The 16,667-nt window shown below is 47.5% G+C and overlaps 1 protein-coding gene across 14 annotated transcripts in view; it reads left to right on the plus strand.

Moving 5' to 3' along the window:
- The window catches only part of PRRC2B (proline rich coiled-coil 2B), a 53,554-nt gene that overhangs the window by 1,439 nt on the left and 35,448 nt on the right, over window positions 1–16,667 (plus strand). For 13 of the 14 annotated variants that reach the window (XM_053282527.1, XM_053282530.1, XM_053282531.1 and 10 more), the window contains exons 2-7: window positions 9,745–9,912; window positions 11,495–11,672; window positions 12,480–12,582; window positions 13,823–13,895; window positions 14,005–14,148; window positions 15,620–15,861. In XM_053282527.1, the coding sequence (XP_053138502.1) occupies window positions 9,798–9,912; window positions 11,495–11,672; window positions 12,480–12,582; window positions 13,823–13,895; window positions 14,005–14,148; window positions 15,620–15,861 (855 nt within the window). In that variant the 5' untranslated portion in view covers window positions 9,745–9,797. The remainder of the gene's footprint in view (window positions 1–9,744; window positions 9,913–11,494; window positions 11,673–12,479; window positions 12,583–13,822; window positions 13,896–14,004; window positions 14,149–15,619; window positions 15,862–16,667) is intronic. The other variant, XM_053282529.1, reaches the window with a different exon arrangement.

Below are 16,667 nucleotides of genomic sequence, written 5' to 3' on the forward strand. Positions count from 1 at the left end.
CAAAGGCAGAGAGATGGGATTTCATCACCATCATCATCATCCGATGAAGAACATTGTTGAGTCCCAGAATTCATATCGGTGTCCTGGAGGTTTTGAGTCTGACATTTAGAAATGGCAGTGTTGGGATTCAGGTGTGACTGACTGTGTTTTGGGGGAAAGGTTCCTGGCCCAGAGATAGGGTGGGGTTGTGAGATGTGAGTGACATGAAATGGGTGTGTGTGTGTGTGGTTTAATAAATGGGGAGCTGGTCTGTTTGTTTCTGCACTAAAGTGTTTGCACAAAAAGTGGACAGTTTGAAATCTAATAATGCACACTTTAGTCATCATCGGAGCTTTCATTCAAGCTGGCCCAATAAAAGAAATTGCTTACCTTCCATTTAACCTCACTTCATTAGCGTGAGATTAGTCTGCTGTGTTTTTATTGATCGGTCACTGTTTTTATTGATGTGTTTTACCGTAACTCTGTTAGCCACCTTGAGACTTGTTTCTGATAAAGTGGGATATAAATTCCTATATCGCTGCGGCCTGATAATAGGTTTTCTCCATAGTCTGGGAAACATACCAGCGGGGATTTGAACCAGCAGCCTCTTGCTCGTTAGGCAAGTTACTACCCCACTGCGCCATTAAAAGTTGGCCTTGGGGAGACCAACCAGGAGATTTCTCTATGTGGATAGCCAGAGGACGGCTGGTGGTACTTCTCGACCCCATCAAAGATTCTGGGCCTGGCTTCGTGTCACTGGTCTAAACAACTAGGCCTTGTGTCTTTGGATCTAAGAGCCAGGCCAAAGGACACTTGACAAAATTAGGAGCCAGACAGTGGACACTTGACAAAATTACCAGACTTAATGAAAGGCATTGTAGAGGGTAAATGTGCTTTCTTTTATCTCCTTTCAAGTAACATACTTCGAAAAGAAACAGGGTTACGAAACTGTATTTGTTAACCACCCTGTAACAAATTGTTTTCTGGGAGGCTCTCAACAACCCAACAGTTTTTTAAAAAATCCAATAAAAACACATTTCAACACAAAACAGAAAATACAATACAATTAAAAAAAAAAAACCCCAAACTTTTAAATAATCAGTTTTTAAAAGCCTGAGTTGAACAAAAAGGTCTTCGCCTGGCATCTAAAAGAACAAAGTGATGATGCCGGATGAGCCTCACTGTTGGAGACTATTCCATAGACGGGGTGCCACCATCGAAAAGTCCCTAGTAGCCGTCTGCCTCACATTTGGCAGGGGCACTCGGAGGAGGGCCTCCAAAGAAGAGCTTCAGGTCTGAGTCGGGACATCTGAGACAAGGCACTCTCTCGGGGAAGCTGGTTCCCAGCCATTTAGAGCTTTAAAGGTTAAAACCAGCGCTTAGAATCCGGCCCAGAAATGGACTGGGAGCCAATGCCACTGATGAAGGAAGCACTGGTGTGATATATACAAATTGCCCAGCCCCAGTTTATAATCTTGTGGCCTTGTTTTGGACCCGTGCAGTTTCTGGACCATTTTCAAAGGCAGCCCCACATGCAACACAAGCAGGAGAGGTTACCAGAGCTTGGGTAACTGTGGCCAAGCTAACTCCATCCAGGTAAGGTTGCCGCTGGAGTATCAGTCAAAGCTGATAAATGGTGCTCTGAGCCACAGATATATTATTATTATTATTATTATTATTATTATTATTATTAGTAGTAGTAGTAGTAGTAGTAGTAATTCAATTTCTATACCACCCTTCCAAAAATGGCTCAGGGCAGTTTATACGTAGAAATAACAAATAAATTGGATGGATGGATGGATGGATGGGGCCTCTATCCCCATCCCCTTGAGAGGCCCCTTGAGCCTCTAGTGACAGTGTTGGATCAATGACGGGTCCTTTAGCAGGAGGGCAGCCCCATCTAGAACAGGTTGAACATCATTGATCAAATAACTCTACCTCTGAATATCCTAGTGTAGGCGCCAGGGCTCTCTGGCACCTGGGATTTGTCAAGCACTGAATTCTTTCTGCCGAATTGCCAAAATACCGCTTTGCTTTTCTGCTCCTCTGCCTGAGAGGCACTGGGTTTTATAATGAGATCCCGAACTAGAAAACACATTCTGATGGATAGGGAGGATTACCTGACAATAAGAGTCTTTGCCCTTCCTGCATCTTAAGCTTTGGTGTTTTTATTTTCAGTTGTCTCTAGTCTTGATGGTACTGAAGATCACCTTCCACTTGTGACCTGGATAGTTGCCAGTGCATTGTAGATCCAGTCTCATGAGTCACTTCACCTCCTCCTGAGTTATGGCAAAGCTCTCTCTGGCTCCTTGAATGATGACTCTGTTTTGCTGAGTGATTGTAAAGTAGCACAAACTGAGTGGAATCCCTGTGGCAGTCTCGGAAAAGGGGGGAAAACCCCCACTCAAAACTAAATGGCTTGTCTTAAAATTCTTACATGTTACGTTCAGTATTGAAAGGACTTAATATTTAGCATTTATAGAGCTCTTCAGAGGGGCCTAGAAGGGGTTGTGGTCTTATGTTAGCAAGCATGAATTGTCCCCTTTTGTTAAGCAGGGTCTGTCCTGGTTTGCATTTGCATGGGAGACTGTATCTGAGCATTGTAAGATATTCCCCTTAGGGGATGGGGTTATAGCTCTGGGGAAGAGCACCTGCCTACTTGCCTGCAGAAGGTTTCTGGTTCCCTCCCTGGCAGCATCTCCAGGATAGGGATGGCAGAGACTCCTGCCGGCCACCTGCGAGACGCTGCTGCCAGTCTGGGTAGACAATACTGAGCTAGATGGACCAAGGGTCTGGCTCGGTAGAAGGCAGCTCCCTATGGGTTGTTGCTAGGCAGTAAGTTAGTCTGCTGCTAGAAATGGGACCGACTGCTAAATACAGAGGCTTGTCTCAGAGAAATTCTGTTAGACCTACACCATATTTTAATGGAAGCATATCATTGTTAATAAATGTTCCCTTCACTAACCCTCCAGTATCCTGCTATTGTGTGTGCTCACAACACTATTATTTGTTGGCGACAAGGATGGGATTTCTGCTGCCAGAGGGCACCTTTTGAGTTGTGACAGCACTCCAGGGGAGAACAGGGCTGTGTGGTGGAAGGAGGTCCCCCTTGCGCCCCGTTCTCCTGTCCTCAGTTCTGCTGTTGTGTGACTAAAATGAGTGCATTAGGCCATGTTGAAGAATTTCATGTGAGCCAGCCGGCTTCATGGGAATCATGAGCTGAGATGAGATTCTCTTATTACCTGGAAGCTAATAGAATAGAAAACTCGGAACAGAAACGTGCAATCAGTTTTCCCTACAACAGGGATTCCCAGATGTTGTTGACTACAACTCCCAGCATCCCTAGCTGCAGTGGCCTTTGGCCGAGGCTTATGGGAGTTGTAGTCAACAACATCTGGAAATGCCTGTTACAGGGAACACTGCATGCAATTCTTTTGACTTTTCTCTTGCTATTGTTGTTACCTTCCAAACCATAAGCTGAACTTGATGCTCTGATGAAGGCACATTTTTGCCGATGGCCATCAGTCACCCTGCAGAGGTTCTAGTCTTTTTTTTTTAAGAGACCAAAAAGACAGTTAAAGCAGGCAGATTATTTGGCTGAGCTCAAGCGTCTTGCTGAATTCTGAGGACCTTCTACCCGTCGTGGGCAGTGAAGTGAGAGCTGATTTGGAAATGCAAAGTCTTATGCTTGCAAGAAGAAGGGCTATATTGAGAGGGTCTGCTGGTCAAAGAGGACTGGAAGATGACGACAAGATTATGATACAGGCTCCCATATGCAGTCTGCACACAGAGTGGACGAATCTTCTGATCAGGAGGTACAAAAGCTATATTATGTTCAAAATGTGGGGGCAGCAGAAGGTCCAAACGTTGACAACTATAAGAATAAATGGTCAGAAATGTATAATGGATGTTGACTTGGGTTCTGGCGTGTCTGACATTTTTCAATTTATTCCCACACCATCAGCCTAAGTTTTTAAAAAGCCAGATTGTCATCTTCATGACTTCAATAAACAGGTTGTTGAAATTATTAGAAGCTGCTTTGTAAGTGTTAATTATGGCTCAAGTAAGCAAAGTCTACCCCTTATTGTTGCTAAGATCTGCAAAAGCCTTCTGGGAAGAAATTAGTTTGCTCCATTGGGAGTCACCTTTCAGAGAGTACATACTGTTAATACAGAAAAATTGGACAGACTTGTAGTTGATTTCCATGGATTTTCCAGGAGGAGCTTGGAAAGTCTCAGAGACCAGCCATGACATTCCAGCTGGATCCTAAAATAGCACCCATTTCTATGAAGGCTCAAAGGGTGCCTTTTGCTCTGTGATTGTGCTTGAAGTCTGATGCAGAATTGGATTGTTTCATTGCACAAGGAATTCTCAAACTAGTCATGCACACCAGCTGGGCTACGCCCAGTCATGAAGCCTGATGGTAGTATCTGCGTTTGTGGGGATTAGAAATGCAAAAGGTGCTAAAGTGAGATTCATACCCAGTGCCTACTAGAAACCAACTACTGCCACATTAGCGGAGGGAAGGTTTTTTCCCAAACGGGGTCTTGCTCAAACCTGTCAGTTAGTGGACGACAATGCAGTAGATGCCCGAACTGTAATTAAGCACCGAGGATGTGCACACATATCAAAGCGTCTTCAGTTGGAATTTCTGTGGCACCTGGAATATTTCAATGTTTCATGGAGACTAGGAGTACTATATTTTGATGATGTCCATCTGATGAGAAACTCACTGAACAGGTAAGGGAGGTTTTATAGCAATTTGACAGTGCAGGTATGAGAGTAGAAGAAAGATACACGGCAACTGGGAATTCCTAGTATTACCTTCCTGGGATATTGAATTGATTCATCAGGCGTTCACCTACTAGAAGACAAGATGAGGGCCATTCAGGATGCGCCTCAATCATTTTGAAAAGCGAGGCCGCACTAGGGGAGCCCTTGCATTGTCTGTTAGATGAAGGGGCTACTGGATGTAGTGGATGTAGCTTTCCATGGTGTCAAGAAGTTACTACGCTCTGATTCAGTCCTTGTCCATTATGATGAACAAAGACATTAGTGATCACCTGTAATGCCTCACTGTTTGGAATCGGTGTTGTGCTCAGCTGTACGCTGTCTGATGGCAGAGGTGCACCTATTGCCTTCCTGAACGATGACTTCAGCCGAGAGAAAATATGCACCAATAGACAAAGAGGCATTGGTCATAATAAGAGGCGGGGGGAAGAAATTCCATAACTGTGTCTGCGGCCATTCTTTTGGAATCTGAGCAGAACATAAGCTCCTCCTTGGAATCTTCTCTAGAGAAAAACATGACTCCTCCCATGCTGGAACATTCTGCTACATGCATGTGATTTTACGCTCCCCTTGATTGATTAAGTGCCGTCAACTCGGTGTCGACTCTTAGCGACCACATAGATAGATTCTCTCCAGGATGATCAACTTGGCCTTTAAGGTCTCTCAGTAGTGCATTCATTGTTGTCGTAATCAAGTCCATCCACTTTGCCGCCGGTCGTCCTCTTCTTCTCTTTCCTTCAACTTTCCCCACCATTATGAACTTCTCAAGGGAACTGGGTCTTCGCATACTGACTGTGAAGTATGATAGTTTGAGTCTGGTCATTTGTGCCTCAAGTGAAAATTCTGGATTGATTTGTTCTATGATCCATTTGTTAGTTTTCTTGGCTGTCCATGGTCTCCTCAAAAGTCTTCTCCATCACCAAAGTTCGAAAGCGTCAATACTCCCTTACAAACCTGGAAAATGATTGCAGATGCTGATGCTCTGAATAGTTTACCTTTACAAATATCAGATTGTCTTATTCCTCCCCAAACAGATGTCCTCATGTTAGAAGCCATGCCAGAATCTCCCTTGTTGGCACACCAAATAGCAAAGATGGCTTTCAGAGTTCCTACACCAGCATGTGTCCTTAACTGGGTGTTGATGGACTGGCCCTCTGATAAACTGAATAACATTTGTGCCGTATTTGTCATGTCACCATGAATTTTCAGCCCACAGAGACTCTCCTTTGGCAAAATAGGGTGGTCATCCCAAAAGCTGGTCACTGAATTATACTGGCAACATTACAAGGGGCACTTTCAGGCATTGTGAGAATGAAAATATTGGCCAGGACAGGAGTTATGTTTGATGGCCTGGTATGGAGTGTGACATAGAAAGAACTTTGAGGGAATGTAACAACTGTCAAGCTACTCGCTATAACCCACCAAAGGCACCTGTTTTCCCACGGGAGAGCACCAGGAAACCCTGGTCACGCATTTTGAGATTTTGCTGGACCTATCCAAGGTAAGAACTTTCTAATTGTTGTGGTGCTCAGTGATTGACTAGAGGTCATCATTGGTCACCTCATGTGCCACTATTACAGCTCTCCGCCAACTTATTGCTATCCATGGAGCGCCGGATACTGTTGTGTCTGATAATGGGAGTGTGTTCCTCTTGAGAATTTCTAGATTTTGCTAGTAACCTCATTTGGAATGACACTGTCGCACCTTGTAGACTTCAAACCAATGGGCAAGCAGAGTGGTTCAGACACCTAAAGAGGCATTGAAGAGGATTGCCATAGGAGACTGCCCCACCAAAGGGTCCAGCCCATCTGAGCTTCTTATGGATCAATGCCTTAATGCATGTTTAGAATGTATTAACCCTGATCTCTTCAGAAGATTCACAGCTCGAGGAGGAAGAATTGGACTCAACCCTGGCATCTTCAATCTACACCCTTTCTATCCACAGGAATCTGTGTTTGCTTGGAATTATGGAGCAGAACCGCAATGGGTTCCATCTGCTGTGCTGGTCAGAGAGCAGATGGATGGGTCTGGAGACATTTTGACCATCTGTGCGGTCATTTCCCTGCTAATCACTTTTCATCGGAAACAGCTGGTGAGACTGTTCTGCCGCAAACAGTTACAGATTTTCCTGAGCAATGCCAGCCTGCTAACTCAAGTAGCCCTGCACCATCAGTACAGAAGAAGAACATTGTGGGTGTTCCATACAGGGAACACCTGCAATGGTCTGTTAGTGGCTTCATCCCCTGAGCTTCTGTTGAGGGTGAATGCCTCTCCTAGACCCAAGCGAAAACAGAGTTCTCCAAAGAACCTTCTTGTTGGTGTCCATTTAGGCAACAAAGTTCTGAGTTTCAACCCTGCCAGATACCTAAACCAGATAACCATGCCAAAATACTGCAGAGCTTTGACACAGGCACGATACAATGCCTTGCAAGCAGCAGTCCTGGAAGGGAGATACCAAAAAATCCCCTACAAAGAATGTACTTATCTCTGCAAATCAGGAGATATTGCAACAACGGCTCATGTGCTCCTTTATTATCAGTTTTACCGAGATATATGGCATAAACATATAACCGCTTTTATTAGCTGCCTTCCAGGTTGTGCAGATTCTTTTTATCATTTTTTTCCTTATTTTATCTTTATTATCTTTTAACTGACCAGAATGACTTGAGATTTTATAATATGGCTAGGTTCTTTTTAATGGGCAATAAAATTTGCCAGGAGTTCATTAAAAATCATTGTTAACTGTGCTTAACTATTGTATCATAACCTTGTAAGTTACGTAATTTTGTTTTGTTGGGTTTCTGTTTGTAAACTTTGCTGGTCTGTGACTGTAATAAAGGAATGGGTGGTTGATTATTCAATCTAGCGGGGCAGGAGACGTGTATTGTGGGAAGTGTTAAAGACAGGCTTGCACAGCCTAAGGCCTGGGGGTCAGAACTGGCCCAAGAGGTCTCTTTTGGCCTTCAGAAGGAATGTTGTTCTTTCCCTGCCACCTGAGCAAAGAGGCACCTTTTTAACATGGCGATTCACTTTATTTAGCAGGGGGAGAGTAACTGGCCATATCCACCACCAGCACAAATGGCAAATGCAGTTCAGTGTGTTGGCAAGTGTAAAGTGATGCACATTGGGACGAAGGAGAGGGATCTTGGGGTCATGGTGGACAGCTCATTGAAAGTGTCGACTCAATGTGTGGCAGCTGTGAAAAAGGCTATGCAGGTGGCTGGGGAGGAGGAGACCCACATTTAAGGCTGGAGTTCTGCTGCCATCACAGGTGGTTTTGGTGCACAGAATTGGCAGCTCTTTCTGTCCCCCGGACGGAAGGGCGACATGGCCCAGGTTGTCCCAATAAGCTTTCTGGTGGCAGCTTTCTCCTCCAGCCCACCCTGGTTGAGCTGCAGCAGCTGTTTTGTTTTTTCTCTTCGGCCATTCCTTCAGCGTGATGAGCTGGGATCATGAAGCAGGCTTGTTGCTAGGATCTCTTTTTGGCAGCTTCAGACCGTGATCTATTTTGCTGGCTTGGCTTGTGTGTGTGTGTCTCTGTTGCCAGATTTGGCTTTTTTAAAGCCAAATTTTGGGTTACGGCCCATTTAACTCACGAGTTGTGTGTGTGTGTGTGTGTGTGTGTGTGTGTGTGTGTGTGTGTGTTTCCACCTGCTGCAGCAAACAGTCTGCCTGTCTGCAGGGATTTGGGGAATTGTGTTGTCAACAGGAGAGTTTACGGTGTGCAGGTGACTCACTGGGGCCTGTTTGTGTAGAACAGGTCTGACTCAATTAAATTGCTGAGGAGGCCTTTTCCCTCCTGCCACCATTGCTTCTCTGTTGCTCCCAAGGCCCCAGTGATGCCCAGCAAACACAGCAGCCTGATCCGAATATATGATGAGAAGAGTTCTACGAAAGCAGCAGTGAGAAGACGGCATCCGATACAGAAGAGATCCATTATGGCAGAAGCATTCTTGGACTAGGATCCATTTCATCCCAAACATGAAATGGTGTTCTCAGTGGGCAAGTGCCGTATACCACCCTGAGCCACTTTAGGAAGGGTGGCCTATAAACAGAATCAATCAAACAAACAAATATATAAATGGTAAAAGACTGTAAATGGTGGGTCACTGCCAACTGAGGATAAAAATTCAAGTATCCAGTGAAGTGGACTTTATGGCTTCTGTGGCAAACATCTGTTAGCCTTTAAGCTCCCACAAGACTCTTGGGTGGTTTTCCTGCAACTTAAATGTTAAGGGTTCTGAAACATGAAGAATACATTGGTAGTGGAATCAGAAATTTTGAACATAACTTCTGATTCTGTTACTTACATATTTTGAACATTTCAGACACTATAATGTTTAAGGGTTTTGTAAAAATGTGGCATTACAGTAGGAGGTGTTTTCTTGCCAGTGTGTATATATAGTATTAATTTGAAAATTTGCTTATGGCTGCAGTCACTGATTAATCGACTGTGATTTCTTTAATTGGGAGCGTCCTGGCTAAATTACAAGGTCATGTTTTGAACTCTGAAATGCAGGTTATGATGTCTGCAACAGAAAATCCAGTTGGCACTTCCCTTCCTGCTAATTAACATGTGTCACAATCCTCTGGGAAGTTCCTTTGTGCCACCTGCATTGAAAATACCTTGGGACTTGTGCAGGAAAAGCTAGCGATGTTTATATCAGGCGGCATAGAAATATGATAAATGAATGAATAAATAAAGGTTCTGTGCCACTGGCATTACGAGCCTCCCCAAACGACAATATGGCCATCTTTGCATATGGCCGTCTTTGCAGAACCTACGTGTTTCCCCATGCGTTTTCTGTTGGGATTAAACGGCTTCTCACGGTTTGCATTCAAATCCCGTTCTATCCTTGCCCAGGTGATCACAACAGAGTCCTTGCATTCTCTTCCCCGCTGCTGTATGTTTGTGTCTGTGTTCTTTAAAAAGGACCCCGGTGCCTCTCACACACTTCTCTCTCTCTTTCCCAGGCAGATCGGGAGCGGCGCAGAGAAATTTCCTTACTCGATGACCTTTCATCGCAATGTCCGATCGTTTGGGGCAAATAACCAAGGGAAAGGATGGGAAAAGCAAGTACTCGACTCTCAGCCTGTTTGATAAGTATAAAGGAAAGTCAGTAGAAGCTATCAGAACTACAGGTAAGGCCGGGCTTGTGGGGGCCGGGGAGTATTGGAGGCAGGGCGGCTCTGGGTGGCTGCTGTTTTTCTTCCCAGAATGCCCTGGCAGGAGGGAAGCTCTTTCCGGTGGGCGTTTTTAGAGGCAGGGATGCTGGCTGGCGGCCGGGTCAGGAGGAATGCGGGAGCTGCTGCTGCAAAACAGATAACAGACAAACAGGCAGCAAAAGATTCTCCCCCCCCACACACAAAATCTGGTCGAAAGTGCCCCTCAAAGATCATCAGGGCCCAGCCTTGCTTGTTGTTTCGTTCGTTTTAATTGCATTATTCAGTTAGAATCTGCATCTATTTGCAAATGAATAAAACCATCATTTTGAAGGAAAGTCATTGTTTTTCTCTTTAAGGCGATGCAGGGTTGTATTGCAGCAGGCACCATCTCGGAAGAGGCCGTCTCTCCGGCGTGTGAGAAGGAAGGTCTCCCGAGGAGGCGCCTGCTGCTACCCATAGCTAACACTTGATGGTGTCTGTGCAGTCTGTGTGTGTGTGTGTGTGAGCTCATCTGCAGCCTGCTTGCTGTTTGTTTTTTGTTAGGACATCTTTTGAATACATTAACTAAATGTTGCAGCCCTAGTGATACCTATTGTTTTGTTCTGCTGCTTTTAAATTTAATGTTTACAGTTAAAAGTATTTATATATCGCTTTTCAGCAGCGGCAGAACAAAAGCTCTCCAAATGGTTTACATAACAGAAGGAATGAGAAGATGGTTCCCTGTCCCAAAGGGGCTCACAGTTAAAATGCAAGGGAGTTACCAGCAACAGCTAGACATGCTCTGCTGGGCCAAATAGGACAGTTGCTCTCCCCCCCGCTCAGTAGGGACAGTTGCTCCCCCCCCGCTCTCTGCCCCCCGCTCAGTAGGGACAGTTGCTCCCCCCTCCCGCTCAGTAGGGACAGTTGCTCCCCCCTCCCGCTCAGTAGGGACAGTTGCTCCCCCCTCCCGCTCAGTAGGGACAGTTGCTCCCCCCTCCTGCTCAGTAGAGCAGCTGCCTCTTGGCCCAGTCAGCAGAGATGTCCTCCTGCTCTTGCCTCAATTTATGTTTCTATTACCTTTTCCAGACCTTTGGTATGGGGCGAGCTGCAACATTGCCCAAAACGTGAACTATCCCTTGATTAAATTGTGTGCATGTATGTATAAAATCTTACAGGTTACCAGCTGCCCATCGCTAGAGGCCCAGGTCTCACCAAAGGAGATGAAGTGGCCCTCTTGTGTTTGAGGCTGGAACACACCAGACTGCAGGTGGAGGCTTAGTGGCTCCTTGGTTACCAAACCCTCGCCCCAAACCCTGCACAGAGAAAACAAGCAGATGGAGAAGGGTTGTAGCCTGTCCTTCTTGGCCTGCTGGTTTCTGCTGTGCAGAGGACTGTGAGAGTCAGTGGTGAGAGTCTCCATCTGCAGTCTGAAGGTGCCCAGTCCAGACCCAGCCGGTCACCCCACTAATCTGCTCTTCGTGCAAGAGAGGCCTAAGGTTGACTTGGATGCTGCTAGGAGTGGTTCAGCTGGGGTGCCTGTCGCTGTTCATGCCTCCTGCCCCTTTCTCTCTCCCCCCAGTTATTCCTAGACATGGCTTACAGAGTCTCGGGAAAGTTGCTGCTGCCCGGCGCATGCCTCCACCTGCCAACTTGCCAAGTTTGAAGTCGGAGAACAAAGGAAACGACCCCAATATCATCATCATCCCCAAGGACGGTACAGGATGGGCGAACAAGCAGGACCCGCCAGACCAAAAGAGGTAGGAGGAGGTCCTGTCCCAGGCGGGCAGAAGAGTGAATCTCCCCCCCCCCCGAGCCGACTCTCTTAATCAGCAATTGTGACCTTGCCCCAGGGAGAGCAAGGCCAGGCCGTCCCGGCGGCCAGCCGAGCCCGCCTCCTCAGGCTGTTTTGCGGCCCTCCAATACTGCCCCCTGCCATTTTTTCTTGCCCCCAACTCCCACCCTTCGGCAGCGGAACTCTCACAATGTGTCGCGGGAATTCCACCGCCAAATCCAGGACACGCATGCCGGCTAAGAGAATTAAATATATAGATATATTATATGCAGATGAGGAAAAAGATTCTGGAAATTTTTTCAAATCCATAATTTCCTGGAAAACCCACACCTCTGTGTACTATATAGCTGCCTGTCGTTCTTCAAGGAAGCGGAATTAATGCACGCCTGCAGTTTTCCCCCAGTGTGTATAATCACTCCCCTCTTAACAGGGATTCCCAGATGTTGTTGACTACAACTCCCAGAACCCCCAGCTGTCATGGCCTTTGCTTGGGGATTATGGGAGTGTAGTCAACAACATCTGGGGATCCCTCTTAGAAGGAACCCTGTGTGTAAGGTGTGCTGGTTGCAGAATTGAGTGTCTCTTAATCCGGAACTTGGGTTGTGTTTAGCACAGACCACTCTAGGCGGCTCTAGTTGCCGTGTGAGAATGTGAGGTTGGCGGCTCACAGGATTTGGCAAGGCTCATGGGGCCCCTCTCGCGGTTAAGGGCCCGCCCCGGTGGTTGTGGGTGCAGCATTTGACTGCTCCGCCGTTCTGCTCTCCTCTTCCAGTTCCAGTGCGACGGCTGCACCGCTGCAGGAGTCGCTGCCACAGCCGGGTTTGCAGAAATCTGTCTCCAGTTTGCAGAAGCTGACCCAGTCAGTCAGTCAGGAGGTGAGTCCGAGGGGTGTGGATGGCTCCAGCACTCTTGTTTCCGAGGGTGGCTGGCCGGATGCCTCTAAGGTGGCTCGTTGAACCTCTTGCAGTCTTTGCCTCTTGTTACTCAACGTGGCATTTCGCCTTGCTGTTACCACGGCATGTAAAGTCTGAGTCCTACGTGTAGACGTGCTTTGCACTATTTTTCACAAGGGCAAGGTGAAACCGAGTTGCACATTCTTGCCCAGGGTTATTTCAGATTTCCATCAAATTTGAGAGGGGCTTTCCAATTCTTCCTGAACTTTAACCTGGGCTCAGTCTTTGATCATCAGGCAGTGTCTGGTCTGAAGCTGTCGTTGGCTTCAGACAAGTGGTTCTATGTTTTCTCTTCATGTTGTATGTCTTGTGTGGCTCTCCCATAAGTGGGAATGCACAGAGGCCACGAAATAAGAAAAGCTGAGTTCTTCCTTCATCTTCTCTTCTTCCTGCTACGGGTCATCTTCTTTGTTTGGTTGCTTCTTTTGACCTGAGCAGAGAGTTGCAGACCACACCTGTAGTGGTTAGAGTGTTGGGCTAGGACTGGGAAGACCCGGGTTTGAATCCCCATTCAACCATGAAACTCACTGGGTGACTCTGGGCCAGTCATGTATCTCTCAGCCTAACCTACCTCACAGGGTTGTTGTGAGGATAAAAATAACTCTGTACCTCTGAGTACATGGTTATAACCTCTGAGCTCCTCGGAGGAAGAGCAGGATAGAAGTGTAAAAATGAATGAATAAATAAAATAATGAAGCACCTATTAGAAGATGCTCCAGGAGTGGGATCTGTGCCTAACAGTTTAAAACCAAGTGCTGTACCTTGCTGAATGCTGCCTCTGCACAGGTGCAGGGCCCAGCACGGACGACATAAGTTTACATTTTTACATTTATATCCTGCTCTTCCTCGGAAGAGCTCAGAGGAACTGCACGTGGTTTTACATTACAGGTGAGAAACGGGCTTTTCCTCTGAAAGCGTCCCTTCCATTTAACTATCCCGGCTCTAATAGCTGCCGAGAGGCTCTCCTGTGGCTTTTGCCTCCTGCCCTGGTTTCAGCAGCGGCCCGGCTGGTTGGCCACATATCACAAGGGGGGAGAATGAGCAAGTGGGGCAGCACAGGAAGTGAGGTAATAATGGGTGGGAAAGGACTGGAGCTGAGCTCTCTTCATCCGTGGTGGGAACTGGAATGGGTCACCCGCTGCATTTTTCTTTTCTTCCGCAGAGTACAAATTCAGTGCCAGGTGGACCAAAGTCATGGGCACAGCTGAATGGAAAGCCAGCCGGACCAGAAGGTGGTGAGTATGACAAGTCTGGGAGTTTGCCGGCGGCGGGTTAAGTGTCGTTGGGGGGGAAGTGGCGGCCACCCCGCCTCTCATCCCTGTGTCCCTTCTGTTTCTCTGCCAGGTTCAAGGGCCTCAAGCCGACTGTTATCCTTCTCTCCCGAGGAATTTCCAACGCTGAAAGCAGCTGGCGAGCAGGACAAGTCTGGCAAAGAAAAGGGCGCCTTAGATCCGTCGTATGGGCCCGGACCAAGCCTCCGCCCCCAGAGTATGTAGGCCGGGGAGGCGGCCGCTTCCTTTTCCGGTCGCAGACCTGACCAGATTCCTCAGGGGCCAGAGCCAGGCAGATGCCCCGTGTTGGAAGTGTGGAAGAGGATGCTGGGAGGCAACTTTCAGATGCCTGCGGCGTCATCTGAAGACGCCATTGCCCTAAAATAGCTAGACGCTGGGAGCAGGCATGGAGGAGTTAGGGCTGGCCGGGGGTGTAGTGGCACCCGGGCCACGGATGGCTGTGCTTGGCCATGGCCGGCCACCCCCTCCACCTTGGCAGCCTGTTTGGCTTCCTACCTTTGGTCTGAGGGCCAAATGGAACACCTGAACCCCGAGCCTGGTGCTCCCTCCTGAATCCTGCTGCCATGTGCCATAGTTCTCTGTGTATCTTCAGAGTGGCCTTTAAAGACCTTTTAAATGGCTCGGGGCCAGGATGTCTGTCAGATTGAATTCCCCCTTACAAATAGGCTGGAGTCCTCCATTCTGCATTGCCGGCTCAACTTTCAGCTCTGCCACTGGCCCAGGTTTGGTGGGTGATGATGATGATGATGATGATAATTCAGTTTCTATACCGCCCTTCCAAAAATGGCTCAGGGCGGTTTACACCGAGAAATAATAAATAAATAAGATGGAACCCTGTCCCCAAAGGGCTCACAATCTAAAAAGAAACCTAAGACAGACCCCAGCAACAGTCACTGGAGGGATGCTGTGCTGGGGGTGGAGAGGGCCAGTTACTCTCCTCCTGCTAAATAAAGAGAATCACCAAGTTAAAAAGTGCCTCTTTGCCCAGTTAGCAGGGGCAAATGATGACCAGGGACAGGGCCTTTTTTACTGTGGCCTCTGGAATGCCCTCTCAAAGGATCTTTGTCAGGTTCCTCTTAGGATTTTTTTTTTTTTAAAGGATTTACAGACCCTCCTTTTTAGAGAGACTCTGTAGAATTTTAACCTGCTGCCTACATCGGTTGGGTTTTTAACTTGATTTTAATTGGGGTTCCTGTTTTTGAGCTGCCTTCTTCTATTTCTTGCTGCCTGTTTATTTTTTGTGTGTTTATGTTTTTTTTACTGTGATTTATTATTCTTGTGAGCTACCTTGAGCAGCCTCATGCTGGAGGGGTGGGGAAGACAGGTTTTAAATAAAAGGTTTATACAAAATTGTAGAGGAGAGCCAGTCTTGTGGTAGCAAGCATGACTTGTCCCCCTAGCTAAGCAGGGTCCACCCTGTTTGCATTTGAATGGGAGACTAGAAGTGTGAGCACTGGAAGATCTTCCCCTCAGGGGAGGGAGCCGCTCTGGGAAGAGCAGAAGGTGCCAAGTTCCCTCCCGGGCAGCATCTCCAAGATAAGGCTGAGAGAGACGCCTGCCTGCCGTCTTGGAGAAGCCGCTGCCAGTCTGGGTAGGCAATACTGAGCTAGATAGACCAAGGGTCTGACTCAATTTCCTATGTTACTATGTTTAAATTATGCTTTCAGATGTCACGAGTTGGAGGGAGGGCGGTGGGAGGAACATAACCTCTTCTACATCTCTGACCGCCTCCCTGACTGAGTCGGGCAGTAAGACCTCTAGTGCAAGAGATGGAGCCCCCTCCTCGGTGACCGCCAGTGACCCTAAGGAGCCCTCTCTCCGCCCGACACAGCCCGTCCGCAAAGGGGCTTCGCAGTTCATGGCAAACGTCTACCAGCCGCCGACATACCATGACATGCTACCAGCTTTTGTGAGTTCCCCCCCCTCTTCTGTTGGTTGCTGTCGTGTGGAACTAAATTGTCGCTTAATGACGTGTGTTTAGATTTTTCTTTCTCGGTCTCAAGAGCCCAGGACTCCTGCCTCATCGCCCCACTGAACCGGGCCCCCAGGGAGCACTTAGCCGCAATGCAAAAAGAAATTCCAGCCATGTCCAGGGTTGAGAAGGCTAGGCGGGTCTTGTGGTAGCAAGCATGAATCACTCCCTTTGCTAAGCAGGGTCCCATTAGGATGGGAAACTACATGTGACTATATGTCCTCCATCCTAAGATCCCCCAGTGGTTAACAACAAGATACAAGCAATTCAGTAAAAACAGAACAAATGCACCTAAAAGCTTGAAAAGTGCAAAGGGCGTCTCATTGGCCAAAACCTTGATAGAAAGGGCTGTCTTCCCTTCACTTTGCGTAGAGCATACCAGCTTCCCCAGACCAGCACGCCTTGTGTGTTATAGACTTGTGAGGTCCAAAGGCCAAGGTGCGAATTCCGATCCTGCTCCCCTAATGAAGAAGTCAAACCCAGGGACCTAGTTCCTCCTGGCCCCACCTCTGGCAATCCCCCTCCTGCATTGGTGTCCATCCTAAGTAGCTCCCTCAGCCCCCCCCCCCACCCCCAAGATATTCCCCTCAGGGGATGGAGCCACTCTGGGAGTTCCAAGTTCCCTGGTGGCGTCTCCAAGATAGGGCTGAGAGAGAGACTCCTGCCTGCAACCTCGGAGAAGCCGCTGCCAGTCTGGGTAGACAATACTGAGCTAGATGGACCAACGGTCTGACTCGGTATAT

Source organism: Hemicordylus capensis, chromosome 17, assembly GCF_027244095.1.
Source record: "Hemicordylus capensis ecotype Gifberg chromosome 17, rHemCap1.1.pri, whole genome shotgun sequence".
NCBI lineage: Eukaryota > Metazoa > Chordata > Lepidosauria > Squamata > Cordylidae > Hemicordylus > Hemicordylus capensis.